General features: G+C 23.1%; 6 protein-coding genes across 6 annotated transcripts; 3 read left to right on the top strand and 3 right to left on the bottom strand.

The window, feature by feature from the left end:
• Nucleotides 1-1,423: 1,423 nt before the first annotated feature.
• Nucleotides 1,424-2,782, bottom strand: PY17X_1363400 (aspartate carbamoyltransferase, putative; the record flags this gene model as incomplete). The annotated part of the gene is made up of 3 exons (XM_022957304.1): nucleotides 1,424-1,555; nucleotides 1,663-2,160; nucleotides 2,294-2,782. The coding sequence occupies 3 exons, from the start codon at nucleotides 2,780-2,782 to the stop codon at nucleotides 1,424-1,426; spliced, it is 1,119 nt and encodes a 372-aa protein (XP_022813742.1).
• Nucleotides 2,783-4,009: 1,227 nt separating this feature from the next.
• On the top strand, nucleotides 4,010-7,519 carry PY17X_1363300 (conserved Plasmodium protein, unknown function; the record flags this gene model as incomplete). Its single annotated transcript, XM_022957303.1, has 1 exon — nucleotides 4,010-7,519. The coding sequence occupies one exon, from the start codon at nucleotides 4,010-4,012 to the stop codon at nucleotides 7,517-7,519; it is 3,510 nt and encodes a 1,169-aa protein (XP_022813741.1).
• A 452-nt stretch (nucleotides 7,520-7,971) lies between these two features.
• PY17X_1363200 (lipoyl synthase, putative) lies at nucleotides 7,972-9,363 on the bottom strand (the record flags this gene model as incomplete). Its single annotated transcript, XM_721717.2, has 1 exon — nucleotides 7,972-9,363. The coding sequence occupies one exon, from the start codon at nucleotides 9,361-9,363 to the stop codon at nucleotides 7,972-7,974; it is 1,392 nt and encodes a 463-aa protein (XP_726810.2).
• Nucleotides 9,364-10,074: 711 nt separating this feature from the next.
• On the top strand, nucleotides 10,075-11,293 carry PY17X_1363100 (U6 snRNA phosphodiesterase, putative; the record flags this gene model as incomplete). Its single annotated transcript, XM_022957300.1, has 3 exons — nucleotides 10,075-10,117; nucleotides 10,310-10,637; nucleotides 10,825-11,293. The coding sequence occupies 3 exons, from the start codon at nucleotides 10,075-10,077 to the stop codon at nucleotides 11,291-11,293; spliced, it is 840 nt and encodes a 279-aa protein (XP_022813740.1).
• A 3,750-nt stretch (nucleotides 11,294-15,043) lies between these two features.
• On the top strand, nucleotides 15,044-18,285 carry PY17X_1363000 (zinc finger protein, putative; the record flags this gene model as incomplete). The annotated part of the gene is made up of 3 exons (XM_022957299.1): nucleotides 15,044-15,045; nucleotides 15,395-15,600; nucleotides 15,791-18,285. Coding segments are annotated over 3 exons (2,703 nt in total).
• A 2,674-nt stretch (nucleotides 18,286-20,959) lies between these two features.
• PY17X_1362900 (uncharacterized protein) lies at nucleotides 20,960-23,749 on the bottom strand (the record flags this gene model as incomplete). The annotated part of the gene is made up of 1 exon (XM_720766.2): nucleotides 20,960-23,749. One exon carries the CDS (start codon nucleotides 23,747-23,749, stop codon nucleotides 20,960-20,962), a length of 2,790 nt encoding a protein of 929 aa, XP_725859.2.
• Between the last annotated feature and the right edge of the window lie 33 nt (nucleotides 23,750-23,782).

Raw genomic sequence — 23,782 nt, 5'->3', positions numbered from 1 at the left:
AACATTTACGAAAAGGGATAAAGTATCTAATAAGAATATTAAAAGGGAAAAACATATGTAATAACTATGTATATTTAATATATTTTGTATATACCTTGAAACACAAAAATTCATTTCTCTATACGGAATGGAGACACGTATCATGTTCTACATATTTGAAGGAAAAGTTTTCGATAGTTAAATAAAAAATGATATAATAGTAAAGCAATGTTATATATATATATATATATATATATATATATATATTTACTTACTTAATTACTTACACTTTTCTATGCATCGTGCAAAACTATAACATGAGAAAAGGGATTGTGATAAAAATAAACATAAATGAATAATAAAATATTCGCACTTGTTGAAAAAATTGTATATGTGTACGTATTCTCATAATTTTTAACAAATTTAAATATTTTTTTAATACATATATCAACTTTATAGTATCTGTCACATCAGTAGATTATATGGAAAAGGTTTGCACATAAATTGGAAATATATATGTGCATTTTAAATTTATTAATACAATTCATATATATCCCATGAATAATTCATACATACACACGCACACAAAGGAATATACATATATTACCTCTTTTGAAAAAAAATGTGAAAAAAGTATTACTTTGTTTTGGGGATTATTACATTGACAGTAATGCAGGCATTTCTTCATTAATATACCTCTTGTCAATTAATACATTTTTCATTACACTTTTTTTAACTGTATAACGCGAAAAATATATAAAAAATCATTTATTATAAATATGCTTATCGATTTAAGGATAATATTAGACAAAAATATGCTATTGAATAAATTTTCCTCTTTTTTAAATTATATTAAATATATTATCAACTATTATAATGGCTATTAAATATATAGTTAATATTGTTGTATCTATCCAATGATAAGCTATACATGCATACCAATTATTTAGTATTCTATTATATACTCGTAATTAGGCTATTTCTTTTAAAAAAATATATATCTTCTCCAAAAAAGGCACATTAAAAAAATACTAATAAATTAATAGTTTACCATAAATGTGTTTAAAATACAATTCTCTATATATTATACTATATTCATTTGTTTATCGTTTTAAATATTTAAAAAATGTGAATATTATTTTTTTTCATTTTTCATTCTCTTAAATCAAAACATGGACCTTTCAAAACAATTTAATACACCAAATTCAAAACATACATATGAAAACAAGAAAAAGATTGATATAGTATATATCTTTGAACAAATATACATAACTAGTTGTATTATTTTTGTTCATAATATCTATATATTCATTATTAACAAAAAATTTAAGTTAAAAAAAGGTTATTAAATAAATATAAATATCCATAATTATACGAATATATTGTATTATTTGTATATTCCTATTTTTCTTCTAATTTTGTACCCATTCTTACATAAACATATTTATGAGAAAATAAGGTATAATAATGCCATTCGTACATATAGGCCATTTTCAGCTTGCAAAAAATATACACTTTTAGGATTTTCATCAACCTCTATTTTTATTTCGTTAACCCTTGGAAGGGGGTGAAGGACCTAAACATAAAATAAATATATGAACGAATGTAAGAGGCATGTTATTTTGTTTTGTTTATGTAAAATGTTAAATTAAAAAAAATATAGTATATGTATATATTGTATACCTTGGCGTCGGGTCTTGTATTTTTTAATGCGTTGTTATCCAAAATGAAAGAATCTTTGTATTTGTTATATTCGCTCATATCTGAAAATCTTTCTTTTTGAATTCTCGTCATATATACAATATGAGTACCCTCTAATCCCTTTTCTAAATTATCATATTTGTTTATAGAATTCTCGTCATAAAAATTATTTTTTTTCAAATTATCAGATATAATATTTATTATATTATTAGGAATATCTAATGATTTACATGAAATAAAATTGAAACTAACATTATATCTACTAAGTAATTTACTAAGAGAATGAATAGTTCTTCCATTTTTTAAATCACCAACAAATGCAACCTTAAGTTTTTTGTTTGGATTTCTATCCAAAATATATGGGAAAAAATTATATATTGTATAAAAGTCTAAGAGTGATTGTGTTGGATGTTCTCCAGTTCCATTCCCCGCGTTGATTATTGGCTTACTTGATGTTTCAATTGCCAATTCGATATTATTCTGTTAATGTTTCAAAAAAAAAAATAATTAATTAAATAAATAGTTAAATAAATAAAATACACATAATTACAAATACACATACATACATGCATGTGTGTGAATGGACTTATGCATAATATATTTTTTGTATTACATTTGAGGCATCTCTGTATATAATTCCGTCAACATATTTTGACATAACAGAAAAAGTATCCTGCACAGTTTCTCCTTTATAAAAGGAAGTTGAATTTACATCCGTAATATTTATTACTTTTGAACCCAATCTTAAAATAGCAGAATCAAAAGAGCATCTCGTTCGTGTGCTTGGTTCAGTAAATAAACTACAGAAAACTTTATCTTTCAAATATTTGGAGTCCTTCTTATCTCTTAATATTTTTTCAAATGTTTTTGCTGTAAATAAAATTGCTAACAATTCTTCATCATTTATATCATCAATGTTTATAATATTTTTATTTTTCATTTTTTCTATTATTTTATTCAGATCGATATTGAATTTATTTTTTGCTTCACATTGCCCTTCAATTGTTAGTTTCCTTTTTCTGTCTTTAAGATATTTGCATGTTAATAATGTGGCTGTTAAAATAACGCCTCCTGAAAGTATCGAATCAATGATCCTACCCATTTTGTATATATCGCATAAAAATTAGTATATTATATTTATTTATTCGATAGTAATGAAATTAGGCATATATATATATGTTAACACTTAATGAAGGCAAAAAATGATACATTAAAACAAGTTATTTAAAAAATTTACAACTTGGAGACAAAATATGGATGAAAAGAAATATACCATTTAGTTCTTTTTTCAAAATCGAAAAAAATGTAAACAAAATAATATACCAAATTTATTTGTTTTTTTTTATTCGAGAAATTTCAATATGATGAAATGTTATAATTGTTTAAAAACAATTTATTAAACCAAATAAATCATAAATATTATAAAAACAATGAAAAAATAATGCACGAAATAAAGAAAGAAAAACAATTTATAACCACATATATGCGTAACAATTAATGAAAATAACTGTGTGAAGAATAATATGCAATAAAAATCACATTTTCCAAAAATGTTGAGTATTTTATTGATGCGTTCTCTCCTATATATTTATACAAATTTTGAATGTAACAAGCCATATTCCTGAATTAAAAAAAAAAAAAAAAGTTAAACTTTCAATTTCATAATTAGAGAAATAAGTTGCATATAATATAACATAAATCGGGATTAATACTAAGTGATATTTCACTTTTTTATAATTTTGTATTTATATATGTATGCGCGTATGTATTAATAAGTCCATTTATAATTCAAAAAAATTGGCTATAAAAGTCATCCAAAAATTATATTTGTTAAAAATGATATCATTATATTTATAGTTTTAATAACTTTGTTTTTAGTAATAAACCTATTTTTTCTGTTTTTTATTTTTTTGCTTTAATACTTTTTACTTGCCAATTGGAACTAAGAAAAAAGTTATTCATCACACTGATCAACTTTTTTTAACATTAAATAGAGGGAATGATTAAAAGTGTGCAGAACAATACACTTTCCCCTTGTATATATAGAGAAAAAAAAACAAATCAAGTATTGGCATAAACAGCCAAATCTTGAATATGTAATATATGTTTTTTTTTAAATATATGCCACCGTGGAAAATAACTACATAAACCAATTAATATATAGTTTTTATACCAACATATATGTATAAAAAAATTAACATAAAAGAGCTACAGCTACAATGTTAAAATTTTAAATTAATTAAAATATAAACATTTCTCACACCCTTTTCTTAAGAAAAGAATAAGCAATGTGATAGTTTTCTTTATTAACTAGCGAAAAATTAGTAAAATGTTCATCGCTAGCTATTTTGATCGAAAAGATACACTCCAAATAAAGAAAGAAGAGAAAAACGAAGATGAGTGCAGACGAAACAATATTGAAAGGGTTTTAAAAAATGCGATCATATCCTATAAGGAAAAAAAAAATAATAATAAAATAAAAGACACTGAAAATACCAAAGAAGAAATAAAACAAGTGTTATCAAATTTTTTAAAAAAACAATTAAAAAAAAGAAGCAAAAAGAATATTTATTTTGGGAAAAAAAGTTGTGATGATCAAAATGGGATAAACGAAACATATCGAAAGGTATTATTTAATCAAATAGGTTTCAATGATTATGGGAATAACACAGATGAAAACAAAACAGTTAATATATTCTTAAAAAATAATAAATATTTAAAATACTGTTCTGGTAATATACTATTACTTGGACAATATCTTAACAGTGACAAATTAAAAGATATAAATATTGAAAATATTTATAAAAATGTTGACATATATATAGGTGATAGCAAATCCCAAATTAGTAAAATAAAAACACAACTAGAAATGGAAGCAGAGCGTGAAATAAAAATTGAAAATGATAATTTACATAAAATATATTATATAAAAAAAGAATTAAAAAATAACCAAATAGTTGAAGAAAGTAATAACACAAATATAATCGAGCATATGATAAAAGAAATCAAAATAATAAAAAATTTAAAAAAACAAAAAGAATATCTTATTTCGATAAAAAATACATTAAGTAATTTAGAAAAAGCAAAAAAATTTGCAGTTAATAGAAATTATGATAATTCATTATACCTAATTTTAGATGTTGTTAAAAAAATACACATTTTTAAAACAAATACAAAAAGGGTGATAATTAAAGATATACAATTTATTATAACATTAATTTCGCAGTATTATTTTAATAAAATCAAATTATTATTATCAAGTATACAATGGGGAAACAATATTTCTCATGTTTCTATTGATGCACTTGAAGAAATTATAAATAACATGGACGGGTTAATCGAAAATCAAATTGATAAGGAAATCGTAGTATCAGATAATCGAAAGGAAGATACAAAATATAATACAGAAATTGACCCTATGAATAATATCCTTAACTTAGATACTCTTTCTGATAACCTTTCTATTATGCCTTCAATGTACAATAACAATACAGATGATAAATCCGCACATTTGCTTGAAGAAAAATTAAAAAAAAAAAAAAAAAAAACATTTATAGATTCAATTGATAGTTCAACCATATTTAATGATGCATACATTTCATTGATAAAAAAGGAAAGCTTCGAATTTGTCAACATAATATTTAGTTGGCATTTAATTGAAAAAATACAAACCTATATAAATAGACAAAATGGAAATAAAAAATCCAGTAGTAGTAATAGTGATAGCAATGATAATGAAGATGCTCAATCTGATCATCCAACTATGCCATTTTCTTTCGAAAAATGTGAATGTTCAATGAGCTATGTTGATAAAATGGCAGAAATAATAATTCAATTTTTTAGATCATTTTTCCAAAATCACGAAAGTCCGTTGTTTAAATTTGACAAACCTGAATGGGGTTTGAAATATTTATTCTATCAATCTATTATAAGTAGTTATATTTTTAAAATGTTAATAAATTATGATAATTTAATGGATTTAAACAAAAATGTTATATTTCATTATGCATTGCAAGATTTTTTCATGCATAAAAAGTTCAATGAAAATCATAAGAATGGGAATAACACTTTCGAAACGATCGAACAAAATTGTGATAAAACTTATAAACATGATCACATGGATATACATAAAAACAGAGATGAAAATAATAAATATAATGTTAACACATTTATTGATACACAAAATAATTCTAATGAGGCAGGGGTAGAAAAATATTACATGATGTATAACAATATGACAAATGAAGAAAAAAGAAATATATATTATGAAATAATAAATTATGATAAAGCAATGAAAAAATTAAACTATAAAATTATTGCAGATTGTAGATTATATATACTAAGTAGAATTTCGTATTTTATTAACATGTATTATTTGAATGAAAAATATAAAGATGACATAAAAAAATCGTTTTTCAATTTTATCCATCATATTATTATGATATATAATAAATGGTTTGTATATGACAATTATAATTGTAAATATTTATTGGAAGATTTTTTCACAAATACATATGTTGAGTTATTGAATATCGAATCTGTGAATAATTCGTTTGATAATAATTCAGATTCTATAAATCTTACACACAATTTAAAAAAAGTCGGTACATCTGTAAAAGATGAAAATGGAGTAGAAGGAAACGAAGATAATAAATACAACTATTCAGATGATGATATATCAATAAAAAATATGAACAAAAATAAAAAGCATAATTCTAGCGAAAGTATCAAAATTAGAGGAATATGTGTTCGAGACTTTTTTATATTAATAGAAAAAGAATTTCTTTCTAATATACTAAATGATATGTCTGAAAATAATTGTTGTATTAAATTAAAAAATAATATAATATTAGAAGAAAATGATTGTATAAATGAATATGGTGATATATTTATAGAATTGTTAAAAAATATAACAAAGAGATTATTACATTTTGAAAATAATAACGAATTTATGGAAGATTATATAAATAATGTTTTAAAAAATATATTAATAATTGTTAAAGATGAATTTCGTAAACATTGGAATAATATTAATGATTTAGTTAGTGAATGTACTACTACTTGTTTATTATATGTTTCTATATATTCTATAAATACTTATTTATTTAATTTTAAATATAAAAAATATATAAAAGAAATGATATCAAGTTTTGTCTCATTACAAAATAAAATGCTTAGTAACTTTTTAGACGCTTTCTATCATTTTATATCTATCCGAATTTATAATTTATTTACTGTTCATAATATTTTTCATGAATATATATTAAATAATTTATATAAAATTAAAAAAATTGTATTTGATCACATATTTTTAGAAATCACTAATAAAGTATTGCATAAATTGGACCAATCTATTATAAACTTTTTAATAGATCAAGGAGTTACATTTTTGCACAATCAAGACACATTTAATATTTTCCTTGGAAATTCTCACATTATTTTGCAACAAATAGATGAGTTAAGCAGAACAACAGAAAATATTACTAAATTTAGCGAATCTAATACTTTGTTATATTCCATGCCTTATTTGCATGAACTTATAAAATTATTTACATGTGACACTGATGTACTAAAAAATAAAATTAACCATGTCAAAAATAAAAAAATACCATTATCAAATAAAAATAATTGGATTAATCAAGTTACAAAATTAACTAATTCACTTCTAAGTGATAATTATAATTATGACGACGTAAGCGATGTCTTTATATCTCCAGAAAACCGATCTAAGGATTTCCAAATACCTTTAAACAAAATTAAACTTATATTACAGAGACGCCCAGATATCCAAATTATCGCCAAAAGCTCCATCATCATACAGGAGTTTTTAGAGCAATGACTTTCCAGTATGATGAACAAACGAATCGGATGCTACTATTCATTTTCAAACTTGCTGAATAATATCTCATATTTATTGTTTCGTTGTTTTTTATTTTGCATTTTTTTAAACTTTGAACTCTAAGGTACTTTTAGTGCAAAAATTCAATTAACTAAACAACTGGAGGAATATGACATTGATATACATATAAAAAACATATATTTTGAAAAAAAAACTGTTTATACATATAATTAAAAAATAATGCACATAGGGGTACAAACAAAAATTATGCACGCACCAGAACAAACACATTGACTAAAAAAGCATGCACTTGAATGAAGACACTGATTTCGCGGTGTTTTATTTCCTTCTGTATACATTCAGTAAGTTTGTCTAGTTCTGTTACTAATTTCAACTCATCTCAATATAGAATAGCAAAAAAAATGTTTCCATGATATAATTGTTATATTTTATTATTTGGTTACTTCTACCGGTTTAATCTGTTGATTTTTCTGATTTCTTCCCTTTTCCACCATATTTTTCATAAAATATTCTCCTGCCATATAAGACGACCTAACCAATGGGCCACTAGCTATATACTTAAAACCCATTTTTAAACCAACATCTTTATAATAATTAAACATTTGCGGTGAAATATATTCAACAACATTTAGGTGATTCTTAGTTGGCCTTAAATATTGTCCAAATGTTATAACATCTATGTCATTCGATCTAGCATCTTTCATAGTTTGTAGTACTTCGTCTTGTGTTTCCCCTAATCCTAACATAATACTAGTTTTAGTATATAAGTTTGGATTAATTTCCTTTGCTTTTTTTAATACATATAATGATTGTTCATAGTTAGCTCTTTTATCTCTTACATACTTTTGTAAACGTTTAACAGTTTCTATGTTATGTGCATATACATCTAACCCACTTAATGCAAGTCTTTTTATTGAATCTATATTTCCTTGGAAATCGGAAACTAAACATTCTATCAAAATACTAGGCTTTGAAAATTTTATTAACTCTACAGTTTTAGCAAAATGATCTGCACCACCATCGGGTAAATCATCTCTATCAACTGAAGTTATAACAATATAATTTATATCCCATTCACAAATTGCTTTAGCTGTGTTAAAAGGTTCATTAATATCTGGGGGTGGTGGTTTTGATGAAGTTTTTATTGAACAAAATTTACAGCCTCGTGTGCATGTATCACCTAATAACATAATAGTAGCTGTTCCAATATTCCAGCACTCTCCAATATTAGGACATTGTGCCTCTTCACAAACTGTATGAAGTTTTAATTTACCTAAATCTGATTTTAATTTTTTATATTTTTCACCATTTGGTGCAGGGACATGAAACCAGTCAGGTTTTTTTTCTGGCATTGCATTTCCAACTTTCGGTATTTTCACCTTTTTATTTTTTTCATCATTCTGTGCATTTTCGTTAGTATAACAATCTTTAATATTTTGTTCTTGATTATTGTGATTATTTTTATTTTCGCTTTCAATTATGATTTTTCTATTTACAGTAGTTGCATCATTTTTGTTGTTCTCATTTGCTTCCTTATTTCTAGCTTCATCAAACTCCAAATTTTGTTTCGTGGCATATATTCCTTTATTGTCAATATGTTTATATCCATTGGCATTTCCTTCCCTTTCAAAATTTGAAACATTTATCTTTTTTTCAAACGTTTTTCTTCTTTTTCTTACAGAGCCAGCTATATATAGTATTTTACTGCTATCAACAGAGTTTCCATATTCACAACACTTTCTATCCTTTGATATTCCATACACCAAAATAGAATAAGGCAGAACAAATATGCTGTAACTAAAAAACAGAACAAGAAAATTCATGTTTCTTTCTCTGGAAAAATGAATACTACACTAAATATATATGTGTATATTTGTTCGTATATCTTTTTCTTTCTTTTATTTTTTTTGATATAAATTATAAACTCACTAAAAATGAAATCAAAAATATAAAAAATATAATTACAATTTTTATACTATTATTCATTCACACATTCAGATGCATATCCTACCTAATGGGGCCACAAAATAAAATATACCACTTTTTTTTAAAGCTAAAATTATTAAAATTCAGAAGATATGGTGTCCATGCCTTTTTATAGTCATGAATATATATGCATATTCCACATGTTCATTTTTCCATTTTTTTTCTCTTGACAATAAAACCTTCAATTTGTTGATTTTTGAATAGTTCATAAAATCCATGAATATGTATTATCTATTTGTATGTGCGTTTTATGTATACCCAATATTTTTTTATTACATAGAAGTATAAATTCTTCTGCGTATTCCGATTCATAAATGAATACGAGATAGTGAACATGATACCACGTACGCATATATACATATATATATATTTATTTATTAATTTATTATTTTTCCTTATTAAATATATGCATTTTTAACATATATAATTTTTCATCACTCCGAAGGATATTATTTTGGTGAGCCTCTGATTTTTTATTTTTTTTTTTTTTGCAAATATGAATGAGAAAAAACAAGATTAATAAAAATAACCTGAAAACATAAAACAAAATGTCTAATAATGGAGACTATTACTCATATATTTACATTCCAGGTAGTAAAATGAGAGAATTTTCCAATTTTAAAATGTTTTATGCATACGCACATATATATATTATACATATAGATGCATTGTTGAGTAATCTTACAAATTACTATCAACCCTAATTTATCTTTCCATTTTATATATACAATGAAAGTATACTAGATATATGTTTTTATATGTGTTTCATTATTTTTTATTCAGTAAAATGCAACAAAAATATTAAAAAAAAATGTGAATTTTGCTTTGGCCTTTTGCACAAATTACTAGAAAAACAGCTGAGTATAAACACAAATGATAACGATTTATCTAACTCTCAAAATAAAAAAAAAGAAAAGGAAAATGAAATTAAAAAACATATTTTTTACCAGCTACATAAATTAAATGATGATCAAATTAGATATAAACAAACATCACAAAACAATTCTATGGATATGTTACATATAACCATTGCAGATTCTTTGAAAATAAAGAGGCATATGATTGAACCGTTTATTGAAAAAATACGAGAAACCCTAAAAACACAAAAATGGTAATTATTTTTAAATATCTATGAAGAAAAGGTTTTTGTGTTTTCACATACTTAAAAAATGGGGAGACATAATTTTTATATATAGTATTGTAGTATGAATGTCTGGGGTTATAAAATCCCAGGAAATGTCATACATTAGAGTATGAATCCACGAATTTTAATATTATATATATATTTTTTTTTTCAGTTTTTATCTCTTTTTTAAAAACACGGTTGATTTATACAAAAGCCAAAAAAACTCCAAATATTTTTGTGCTTATTCGGTAAAAGAAGAAGACCAAAAAATCCACTTAAATTCCATAATGGAAAAAATTAACAGTATACTAACAAATTTTGGTTTATGTGACATTTTTTCTACTAATAGAACCTGCCATATGTCATTAGCATATACAAATATAAGTTTAGATGCACTTATACAAAATAATAATTTAAATATAAATGATAATATTTGGTTTGATATAAATAAAATAATTAACAATAATAATGATAAAGCTCAAAATGAGGCTAATGATTCAAATGACTTTTATATATACGTTAATTCTATTTCTATTCGCGTAGGAAATCAAATATATGAAATACCATTCAATACTATTGGTGGCTATTCATATGAACTATATACAGATGATTCATATAATAATAGCAGCTCTAGTGATTAACTTGTTTATTTGATATATTTTATCATTCACACTTTTTTTTAAATATATATTTGTAACTAAGAAATTATAAATGTATCCAAATTTTTATCATTTTCAATACCATATGCACACATATTTTTTACTTTATTTTTTTAATTCCCTAAAATACCCTTTAAAAAGGTTTAAGTATAATACATAAAAACAAAATACCCAATTGTGCAAAAAATTGTTTTTCTTTTAATTTATTACTTTATATATATATATGGTATATTATTTTTAATGTTTAAAACTGATATAACGCTTTTAATAAAAAAGATACAACAATTTGTATAAACTTTTAGAATAAAAAAGTAATTACCTGTCTAAAAAAAACAACACACATATATATGCATAATATTTATACATTTACATGATTATAAATTTAAAATTATATAATTATTTTTAAATGGTGTTGGAATTCATTTTAGTATTCTTTTCAATATGTGCAACATATTTTTATAAAAAAATAAGAGAAAATTATTAGCAATAGCGTTATTATGAATCCTTTATATATTTCATCAAAAAAAACAAAACCGAGGAAATTTTTTGTTGATTATAAATACCAGTGCCACCATGCGACGATGAAAAATAAACTAATTTAATTATATACTGTGTTATATACATCCATATATATATTATGTGAATGTCAGAATTGCAAAGAAATAGGACGCAACGGCACAGGTGGCAGCAGACTGCAGGAAAACTATCAACATAAAATATACTGGCACTTGAATATTATTTGTTACAAAGTTAACAATTCAGAATATTACGTTTATATAACATTTTATAAATTTATTAAAATGTGTTAAAATAATAATGCTTTCATAAATTAAATAAATGCTAATGAACAATTATGCACAATAAATATACATTATACCAATTTCACCTTTACCAAGCATAAATTAATTTTGTGAAAATAATATAAATATACTTAATATGTTATAAAATACAAATAAACAACAATATATAGTACTATATATATATATACGTATACAACACTTGTGTATTTTTTTTATTTTAAAAAAATGCATGTCCAGATTTCTATAATGGGAAAAAATGACGTGGAAATAAAAATAATTATGCATCGGTTTCTATAAAATATATTATACATAATTATTCTATTCTATTCTATTCTATTCTATTCTATTACATTTGTTATTTTATTATTTTAAATTAAATCGATGCACCATCATATCTACAATTTTTTTTATTTCATATATTAATGTATGCAGCATGCACTATGAAAAATGTAAAAATTATTAAAAATGTGCATAATAATTTAACACATGTGTTCTCCATTTTTATAAAAATTTCTATTGATTTTTTATGAGCAAAATATTTATAAAAATTTAAAAAAAAATTACACACATGTAATTTCCATTTTTTTGTTTTTTTTTATAATAGAGAGTAATTGCAAATAAAAAATAATAAAATAAAATTCCCAAACAATGTGCATATACATAGAACACAAAAAAATAATAATTATTACTAATGAAAAAAAGAAAAAAACAACGCACAATTATAGAAAAGGAAAAGTGTAAAAATAATAAAATAGTAAATAATTTAATGATAAAAAACACACAAAAATAAAATAAAAAAATAATAAACAATAATAATAAATAAATACCTTAAAGAAAAATAAAGTGAAATAATGTGATCAAAAATTACAACAAAAAACATAAAAACGAGTAAATAAATATAACCTAAAATATATTAGATAAGAATCAATATCAACATTTATGTAGAAAAACAAAAAATATAGTTGTCTTTTAATACGAAATATATATACATACACACAGACTTGTTTTTATATATATAATTCCGAATTTGAATGTTTTAAAATTTACATTATACACAATTACATATTTATTTGTAACTAATATAATACAATCGTTTTTAAATACTAGTATTAATATGTTTTAATTTTTATACATGTCATTAAAAATACTAAAAACAAAGTGATGCATATTGTGTGAAATGTTATTTGTACATACATAGCTATTAAATATTATTAGTTACATATACTCATTGATTTTATAAAGTATATTCATATTTATTTAATTTGCTATTATATATTGAAGTGAAATGATGTAACACAAATTATAAATATACAAGCATAAGTGTAAATATATGCATAGCATTATAAATGATTACATAATTTTTTATACACATTTATATGATTATAGCTATTTTTTATGTAACATATTAAGTGTTTGTTTTAATATAACATTATTACATAAATTTGTTTATATAATGAAAATTACCATATTGCATTAAAAAACGAAAAAATATTTCTTATAAAGTTAATTTATATATTTGTTATTACACACAGTTATATATGTTTTAGTAGTAATATAGGAACTTAAAGCATTTGTGACATTATTTAGTTGAATTTAATGTGTAACTCATTTTAATTTTTGTTATTTATTACGCGAGTTTGCAGCTTATATATATATATAGTAATATACACACATATATTTAATAGTTTCATATTATTTGCTTATATGACTTCTTTCTTTTTTGTTTATTTTTATTTATAACTAGGAGCATAAGTTATAGTATCTTAGTTTTTCTTATTTTACTTTTTAATATTTTATAATTTTTAAAAGGTGCGTCTTTTATTATATATATTACATTATACTTTATATTTTAATGATCCATGAGTATCTCATAAGTATTTTTGTATTATATTATTGTTAGTAATTTGACACATATACTATATACATATTATCCTTTCGGATAAGAAAATAAATATAAGAATTTTATTTTTATTAATATGAAAATATGATTATGCATAGATAATTATATATTTGGCAAAGTGTAAAAAATGTAGTAGTATAATTATAATTCATAATTATGTAAATAAAATTATGCATAATAGTATTTGATTTAATAGGAATATATTTTTTATTAGTATTTTATGCATATATTATTGCATACAAGCCAGTATTTTCACAGAACTATTATGAATATTTTAGTACACACATGTGTATAAATATATAAATACATAAATTTATTTATTCATTTTATTTTCATATTTTTTTATTTGTTTTTGTGTATATGCACATGTAATTTTTATTAATACCCAATTTTTTTTTTTCGTTTTGTAAAAATTTAATGGATAATTGTATTTTTACACATGCATAATTTTTGTTTCAGAAACATTAGGCCAATTTAATCGCACATATATTTTTTTTTGTATATTTTATATTTATATATTTTTTGGTGCGAGGGATTTATTAGATTACGTCTAAGTATGATTTTGTTTCAGAATATATTTTTGTATCTTTTTATTAATTGATAAATTTGTATAAAAGTATAAAACCAAATATCAGATACACATTACACATATTCATCAAAAACCAAACCAAAAAACAAATACACCACTATAAACAGTTATTTGGAGTTTGATTTTCCTCGTTTTAAGATATATAAAATATAAACAGAAATATCATCAAAGGCCAAAATATATGTATGTGTGAAGGGCAATTATAGAGCATGTGCTTTAGTTAATTAGGGAATGATAATTTTTCAAATTTAACAAGTTGCTATTTAATAACATAACTGAAAACACAGAAACGAAAGAAAAAACTATATATATTTTCGAGTAGATAAATATCTATATATGAATCATTAAGAAAATATATATTATTTTTTTTTCTGTTTTTTCTGTTTTTTCGTTTTTTGGTGGCTTTGTTAAATTTTCAAATTATTCAATAAAATAACTGGAAAATGTAATACATTCATATAATCGATTTTATATTTTATTTTATGAGAAGTGTGTTGTTTATACTAACAATGTGTATTTATCGAAATGTTTATATTGTATATATGCACATGGACGCCTATTAATTTTTTCGAGTAAAATATGATATTGTTTGCGTTTTAATTCTCTTTATGAATATTAAAAAATATACGCCATAACATGAAGATAAATAGGATAAAAATAGTTATAGTATTATTTTAATCGAACAATTTAATAGGCGTCCATGTGCATACACACTTGCGTATATAAAAATATGTACAAATATATAGATGTATATATATTATACACATATATTTTTTTTTTTATTTTTTGCATAGGTTGAGAATTGAAACAAAAACATGGACTCGAGATAGCCATGATCTATTTGATTATGAAGCTCAGCAAGTAAATAAAAAAACATTTTTAATTTCATCGCCAATAAAATTATTTCGTTCAAAAGCACAGGTTTCCTGTGTAGCCGATAATCCACAAAGTTTACCTAATACAGCACAAGATTATCTCTTATCAGTTCGGCCAGAAGAAGGTAAATTAAAAAGAAAAAACAATGGATATATATAAAGAAAATATTGCATGTATATATTGTACATATATATTGTACGTATATGTTGTACGTATATATTGTACGTATATATTGTACGTATATATTGTATGTATATATTTTATTATTCAGTCCTATTAATTTCTTCATTTTATATAATTTTTATCCTTATTAGATAAATATGTAATAACCCCAGCAGAACACCCATTAAATAGCCAATACAATGTGAAAAAATTGTGGATTATTGTGAAGAATTTACCTGATAAATGTTATTCATTACATGAAAATGATATCATAAAATTAGGGAGATTTCGACTTAAAGTACGTCAATTTATAGAATCAGTTGATACATTAAATTCATTAAAATTATATGACATTCCATCTAAAAAATGTGAAGCAATTATAGACTCAACTAATATTCAATGCCGAATTTGCCTAATTGAGGGGAGTCAAGAAAATGACCCATTAATATGCCCATGTGATTGTAAAGGTTCTATTAAGTATGCACATTTATTATGTTTAAGAAAATGGATAAATGGACGATTAAATTTAAATGATCAATTATTTTCTGGTTCAATATTTATAAAAGATATATGTTGTGAATTATGCAAAACAAAATATCCCAAAAGTATAAAACAAAATGATGAATTAATACAATTAGTAAAAATACCCAATTTAAAAACACCTTTAATAGTATTAGATAATATAATAGGGCAAACAAGTAAAGGTGTACATTTAATAAGTTTTGCTGATAAAACGCATTTAAAATTAGGTAGAGGCCATGAATCAGATATTAGAATACCTGATGTTTCTATTTCTAGATATCATGCTACTATAAAATATGAAGAAGGGTTATTCAAATTAGAAGATCATAATTCGAAATTTGGGACTTTAGTAGCTTTAAGAAAAGCTAGAGAAATATCTACTAAAGATACCATGTCATTACAAGTAGGAAGAAGTGTTGTGAATTTTAGAATTGATCAAGATATTCCATATAAAAGTGGATTAATTGATGTTATTGAAAATAAAGAAGTTATGAATACACCTGAAATTCCAAATAATGATGATAAAAATAATCCCATCACAAATTTACAAATAAATAATAATATATCAGGAGAAAATAATACAGTCATTAATGCAACTAATAATGTTGATAGCAGTGCCACAAATAATGTGACAAATAATTTTGGCCGAAATAATTATGAACCAAATCAATTTGGTAATTTTCCAAATGAAACGAATATTATCCAAAATTCATTTAGAGTTGATAATTTAACGCCATTATTAAACTATCAAAATGAATACAGAATATTTGGTATTAGAAATTGCTATAACTTAATCGAACAAATGAATAACCAACAATTACCTTCTCAATTAAATTGCCCTGATATTACAATGTTAAACAATTTTGAAAATATCCAAGCATGTAATAATAATACAATTATTAACGAACATATAAATATTCCTATTACTGGAAATATAAATGAACAAATAAATCATGAAAACCATCAACATATACATAATTTCAATAATAATACTATTACTAATGATCAAAATTCAGATGAATCTGATCAAAATAACAATGATCAACAAAATGATGAAGAAAATACCCCCGATGAACCCGACCATATAAATGTTAATAATAATGACGAAGATGATCATAGTAATAGCGGAGCTAACTGTGGTGGAAATAACAGTAGCTACACCAATAATAATAACAATAGTAACAACAATAATAATAACAATAATACCAACAATAATAATAATAATGGAAGTAATGGTAATTGTAAGGGGTGCCGAAATCATAGCAATGATAATGGTAGTAACGATAATAATTATACCGACGGAAATAATAGAGGAAATAATAATAACAGAAATAATTATAGTGTAAATCCTAAAAGAAGAAATTCAAATGGTAATTATTATGGTGATAATACAAATGGAAAAAATAACAGAGATATCAGTGCAAATAAAAATACTAAAAACCATATTAGAAATAATATAATAAATTACAATTTTAGTAGTAGTCATAATATAAAAAACTTAGAAAATGAATTTAATATTGGTATTTGTGATAGAAATCATAATATTAATAATGAAAATATATGCAACAATCATCTTTTTAGTAGTAATAATAACAACAATATACATTGTCTTAATGCATCATTCGATCCAACCTTATGTAATATATACAATCATGGAAATTATTTATGTGAAAATAATAGAGATATAAATTTTTTTGTAAATAAAAAAAAAAATGAACGTTTATATTATAATTCTAATAATGGAAACCAACGTTTATCACGTTCATATAACAGTTTTGACAGAATAAATTTATCCCCCAATAGTGAATATATTAATTATGATCAAATAAATATGCAAAATTACGAATTTTTTAATAATTCAAAAGCTTCAAATTTGATAAATTTTTACATAAAAAGTGGAATGAATAATGCTGGGTATTATTGTAATAATAATAATAATAATAATAACATTGAAAATAACACAACTGCCACTTGCAATCATAATCACAATACTTGGTTAGATAAACGTATATATAATCCCGTAAATAAAGCAAATTTTGAAAATAATTTAAATGGAAATTTCTCATTACAATCTTTTTATAATATAAATAAAAAAAATGAAGAATTATTTAAAATGCAATTCTAAACAAACAATATAATAATAATATGGACACTATCAATAATGGATTGCCAATATACAATATTATTAATAAAAGATTATATCAAAAAAATGTGTAAATAAAACAGCCCATATAAACGAAGTTAATGATATTCGTAATTTTAACAATAATAATAGATTATATACAAACCATAATAAAAACATTTCATTTAACAATAATCCAACTTGTACCAACAATGACAATAATAATTTTATAAATCTTTATTACTCCAAAATATTTCAAACAATTTACATACCAATCAGATTAATTCCATAAACTCATATAAATAAGGAATAAATCTCAATCACATTGACAATAATTCTAATATGCACAATATGAATAGTGAAATGAAAGACGAAGAAAAAAAAAAAAAAAATATATATATATATATGTATGTATCTAATGATGGGTAATCAAAACCTAAATACAAAGATATCTCACTAATGAAATATATAAATTTTATTGGTCAGTCAAATAACAATTATGAGACAAAAACGAAACTAAGATTATTTGGATAGACATAATATTATGCTAGATTCTTTAGATAAACAAAATATATGTAATAATAAAAAAAATTTTAGGGGAAAATATTAAAATATAAGATTTGCAAAATAGTGCAGTGCAAATAATTACCCAGATAGTACTAGCATAGACATGAATAAATGTAATACGAATTATAATAATCATTATAATTTTTCTGTTAACAATGATATTGAAAATAATATATTATTATTTCATATAGGCATAAGAATTCATAAAAATATATTATTTTCTATAAAATATTTAATATGCGTAACGGAAAAACGTTACAAATTACCCTAGTTCATTATCATTATAAGTCAACACACACAATAAAAATTATTTTTACTATCAAGTTTTTAATGATATTTAAGAATAGGCAACCATACACCTCTTACCAGATATATGTTATTATAAGACATGGGAATAAGTAGTTTTTATTTGTTACATTAATTTTTTCCCTTTGTGCAAATAAAATTATATTAGCAAATTATTCCAATGCATTATTTTCCATCTATTTGTTATTTCACTTTTTTTTTTTTTTTATACTTTCATAATTACCTTTTTATTTGGCGAAATGCTTATTCTCAAATTATAATAATTATTATAAGCATTGGAAAAATTTAAAACTATATATATTTTTTTTTGAGTAATTGTCACAAGGATCCTTTGATAGGTCAAAATGGGAGAAGATATGTGTATTAGTTGGAAATTTTTTTATAATAATAAGCATAACAGTATATGAAGACAAATCACACGTTTATAGTAGCATAAATTTGGGGGGAATAATATATGTATGCGTAGTTATTGTAAACTTTTGCCTTTCTTTTTTATATTTTTAATATGGAAATGGAATTGTATATTTATATCAAAATAATTTAATATTGTGTGTGATTATTCTTATAATTCTTATTTGTAACATCACTACTTACACAAATACGTGTGCACTCATTTGAAGTACAATCCTATATTATCGATATTTGTTATATTTATGTGTATATTTGGCAAAAAATGAAAAATGAAATGACAATAATTTATATTTCTTTGAAAGGGAGTATACCCAATATTAATACAACTATTTACAGTTTGATATTTATGATAAATATTTTTTTAATTTTTTCCCGTTTTTGGTATAGCTTAACATAATTCATCGGCTTTTGTGTATGTTTCTATGTTTATTTGTTTTTTTTATTTTTTATTAATAAAAAATCATAGTAATCATACCTCCATATATTGTCCTACTGTAATATATGTGCTTATTTACGCATTTAATGTTATTGTTATTATTACCCGCGTTAATATTCTTTATATAGGCACATACGTATGTACGCATATATGCATATGTTTGTTCTAATAATTGTTATATTCAATACTTGTTTAATAGTGTTGAATAATATTTAATTTTTTTTTTTATTTCTTTATATGTTTTCATTAACCTTTTTGTTTTTTAAAAAATATTAAAAAAAAATTATAATATATATCTTTTTCAAACAAATTATAATTTTATAAAATATAGTAAAATAATAATGGCAATAATAAATATTTTTGGTGTACCATAAAGCGAAAATAAATTTATTCATTTTACCATTTTAAAAAAAAAATAAAATGCTTTTAATATTTACATACCTGTGTATAACTATGTAATATAGTTGCTAGAAATGCACATTTCATAAAAGAAATTATGCAAATAATTTTTTTTTCTTCATATTTAATTTACTATTGTAAATTTGAAAAGGCATAGTTTTTACACCAATGAAAAAATATTCACATACAACATTGTTGTAAATATTTAAATAAAACAAATGAAATGAAAAATAGAAAAAAGCAACAATAAATGGGCCAATAGAAATAAATAAAAATATGTGTTTAATAACCCTGTGCAAAATGAGCGCATAGGTAAAAGCGGTTAAAATGTAAGAGAATATACATATCATAGAATTGTGTTGATATATTAATTTCCCCTTTTTCTTTCATAATTTTTGTTAATATTATAAAGCATTTATGCCAAAAATACAAAATGAGCTTCATTAGCATACAAAAAAAGAAAAGAAAAAGTATACATATATATATCATACATATGTAGCTATGTTGCGTTTTTATGTCTTCAAAATAGAAGAAATTATCATATTTTACTTATCTACATCATAATTCATCTTTTTGTTCTAATGTATCACTTTTTTTTTCTTCTTCTTTTTCTTTTTCTTCACTACTTTGCTCTGTTTTTAAATTATCCTCGGATTTGTTTTGATTTTCTTCCGATTTATCAGTTTTGTTATCTTTTCCAGAATCACTACCTTCTTCGGTTTTATTTTGTGTTTCCTTATTATCAGTATTATTGCTATTATTACCTTTTTGTGCTTTTTCTTTTTGGTCAACGAGGTCTTTAATTTTTTCCACATTTTTAACCAAAGCATTTATAGCGCTAAATCTTAGTTCAACTTCTTTAGCTTTAAAATATGGTGCAGAATAATTATCTAGTTTACTTTGTTCTTCTTTTGCATTGTTCCACCATTTAATTGTTTCTTCTAATGAATTTGATATCATGTTTAGGGTTTTTTCAGCCCATGGTTTTGTTTCATAATATCCAAGCAATTTTTCTTTTGTATCTTTAATTTTCTCATCTATTTGTTTAATAAGTGGTCCCCTAAGTTCAAATTCTTCTGCTCTTTCTTTAATAGGTAAATATATGTCTTCTAAATCTTTAATTTTATTATTTACATTTTCTAATGGTTCATCTTTTTCAATATATAGCCATTCTTCATATTCTTCTAATTTTTCTAAATATTGTTTTAAATCGTCTTCTTTACATACTTGTTTATAACTATCTTGTTTCATTTTACTCCTTGTTTCGTATATAAATGATTCTAATTTGTTTTTTCTTTCTGATTTCAAAAATACATTTATATCATGATCATCTAATTTTTTTAAAATTTCCTTCTTTTCTTTAACTTCTTCAGCTGTTAGTGGTATTGGTTTTATATATTTCGTTTCATATGACAAAGCGATTTTGTGTTTTATAATCTTTTTCTTTTTTTCCTCAGTCTTTTCCTCCGTTTTTTCCTCGGTCTTCTCCTCTGGTTTTTCCTCAGTCTTCTCTTCTGTTTTTTCCTCAGTCTTCTCTTCTGTTTTTTCCTCACTCTTTTCCTCAGTCTTTTCCTCTGTCTTTTCCTCAGTCTTCTCCTCTACTTTTTCTTCAGTCTTTTCCTCAACCTTTTCTTCTTCATATACCAAATATACATTTTCTACATTCAAAATACCAAATTTGTCGAGACTAAATTTTATGTGAATTTTGGCTTCATCCAAATTCTCAACATTTTTTATTTCCTTATCTGTTGGTCCTAGTATATACTTTGAAATAATTTTTCCATTTTCATAAATTGAAAATTTTAAATTTTTTCTATATTTTAATATGACAACTTTATTAACTGGATATTTAGAAAAATATGGAATTAATTCTTTGGGTTCGTTTTTGGTACTATCCTCATCTGTGTCTTCTCCTTCTTCTTTGTCAACTAAAATTCGATATTCATTTGAAATTATATCTGTATATTCTAATCCTCTTAACCTATAATTGGCACTATTATATGCTGCAATATATATAGCACCCATTGTTATAGCTTCATCACTATTTAAATGCATACCAACTTTTAATGGATCAAAAAAATTAGTTATTTCGTTTAAAACTTTAGGAATTCTCCATGAAGATCCTATTAATTCTAAAGATTCAATATCCTTTAATTCAAATGATGCCTTTTGTAAAGCATTATTTATAGGTATTTTAAATTTCATTATTACATCATGAATTAAATCTTCAAATTCTTGGCGTGTAACTGTTTCTTGTAAGCTCTTATTATTATATAAACTTTCAATAAATACATCAGTAGATTTTTTAGCACTTAATAATAATTTAGCTTTATTACTTGCAGTTAATAATTTTCTCATAGCTTTTTTATCATTTTCTATATTTACATTAAATTTTTCTTCAAATTTTTTTCTTAAGTATTCAGATAACAACATATCAATTTTAGTTCCTGAATTATTTTCTAAAACTTCACAAGCATGCATATTAATAGTTCGAGTACGAACTTTATTGTTTTCAACATAACTTACACTTGCAATACCAACATTAATATTATTACTTCCTACATCTAAATACATAGTTAATTTTGTTGTATTCAATGCTAAATCATTGGCATTGTGTATAGCAGCAGCTGTTACGCCATTTATTATACCTATCAATTCTAACCCTGCTATTTTTGATGCATTTAATAAAGCTTCTTTTTTTCTTTGTGGGAAATTGCAAGGAACTGATATAACACAACCTATATTGACATTTGCGCTTCTTTTATTTTTATAATCGATATTTAGATGATTATAAGCTAATTTTTTAATATAACCCAAAATATTTGCAGTTATTTCTTCTGATGATAAAACCATATTATCTTTCATTTTTAAATAGATTGTACCCCTTTTATGATCCACAACATAATCATAGGAAAAATATTTATCAGCAGATACACCATTATTATCTTCAGCTGTATCAAAATTATAATTATTTATATCACTGAAAAAAGCTTCATTATCATCCCCAAAATTTTCAATATTATAATTTTCTTTATTTTTTAACGATTCGAATAAATTGTATGCTAACAAATTATTACTATTCAATATAGTTAGTTGAGGAAATTTCCCGCTGTATATTTTTGCTTCCTCATCATATGTTCTAACTTTACTGCCAAATGATAAAGCATTTGTTATTTTTCTTTTACTCTGATTATTTAATAATATGTTAAAACCTTTCCCTGGAGATACAATTGACACCTTTATATATTCGCTTCCAAAATCAATTCCTAACAATGATGCACTATCTACAAGATTCAATTTGTTTAAAATACCAAAAATAATAATACAGCACACCAACTTCAACTTCATTGTGTATTAGCCAGTGTATTCAATATATCTTAT

The sequence above is a fragment of the Plasmodium yoelii genome, assembly GCF_900002385.2.
Source record: "Plasmodium yoelii strain 17X genome assembly, chromosome: 13".
Taxonomy (NCBI): Eukaryota; Apicomplexa; class Aconoidasida; order Haemosporida; family Plasmodiidae; genus Plasmodium; species Plasmodium yoelii.
This window is presented reverse-complemented; position numbering and strand designations above follow the sequence as displayed.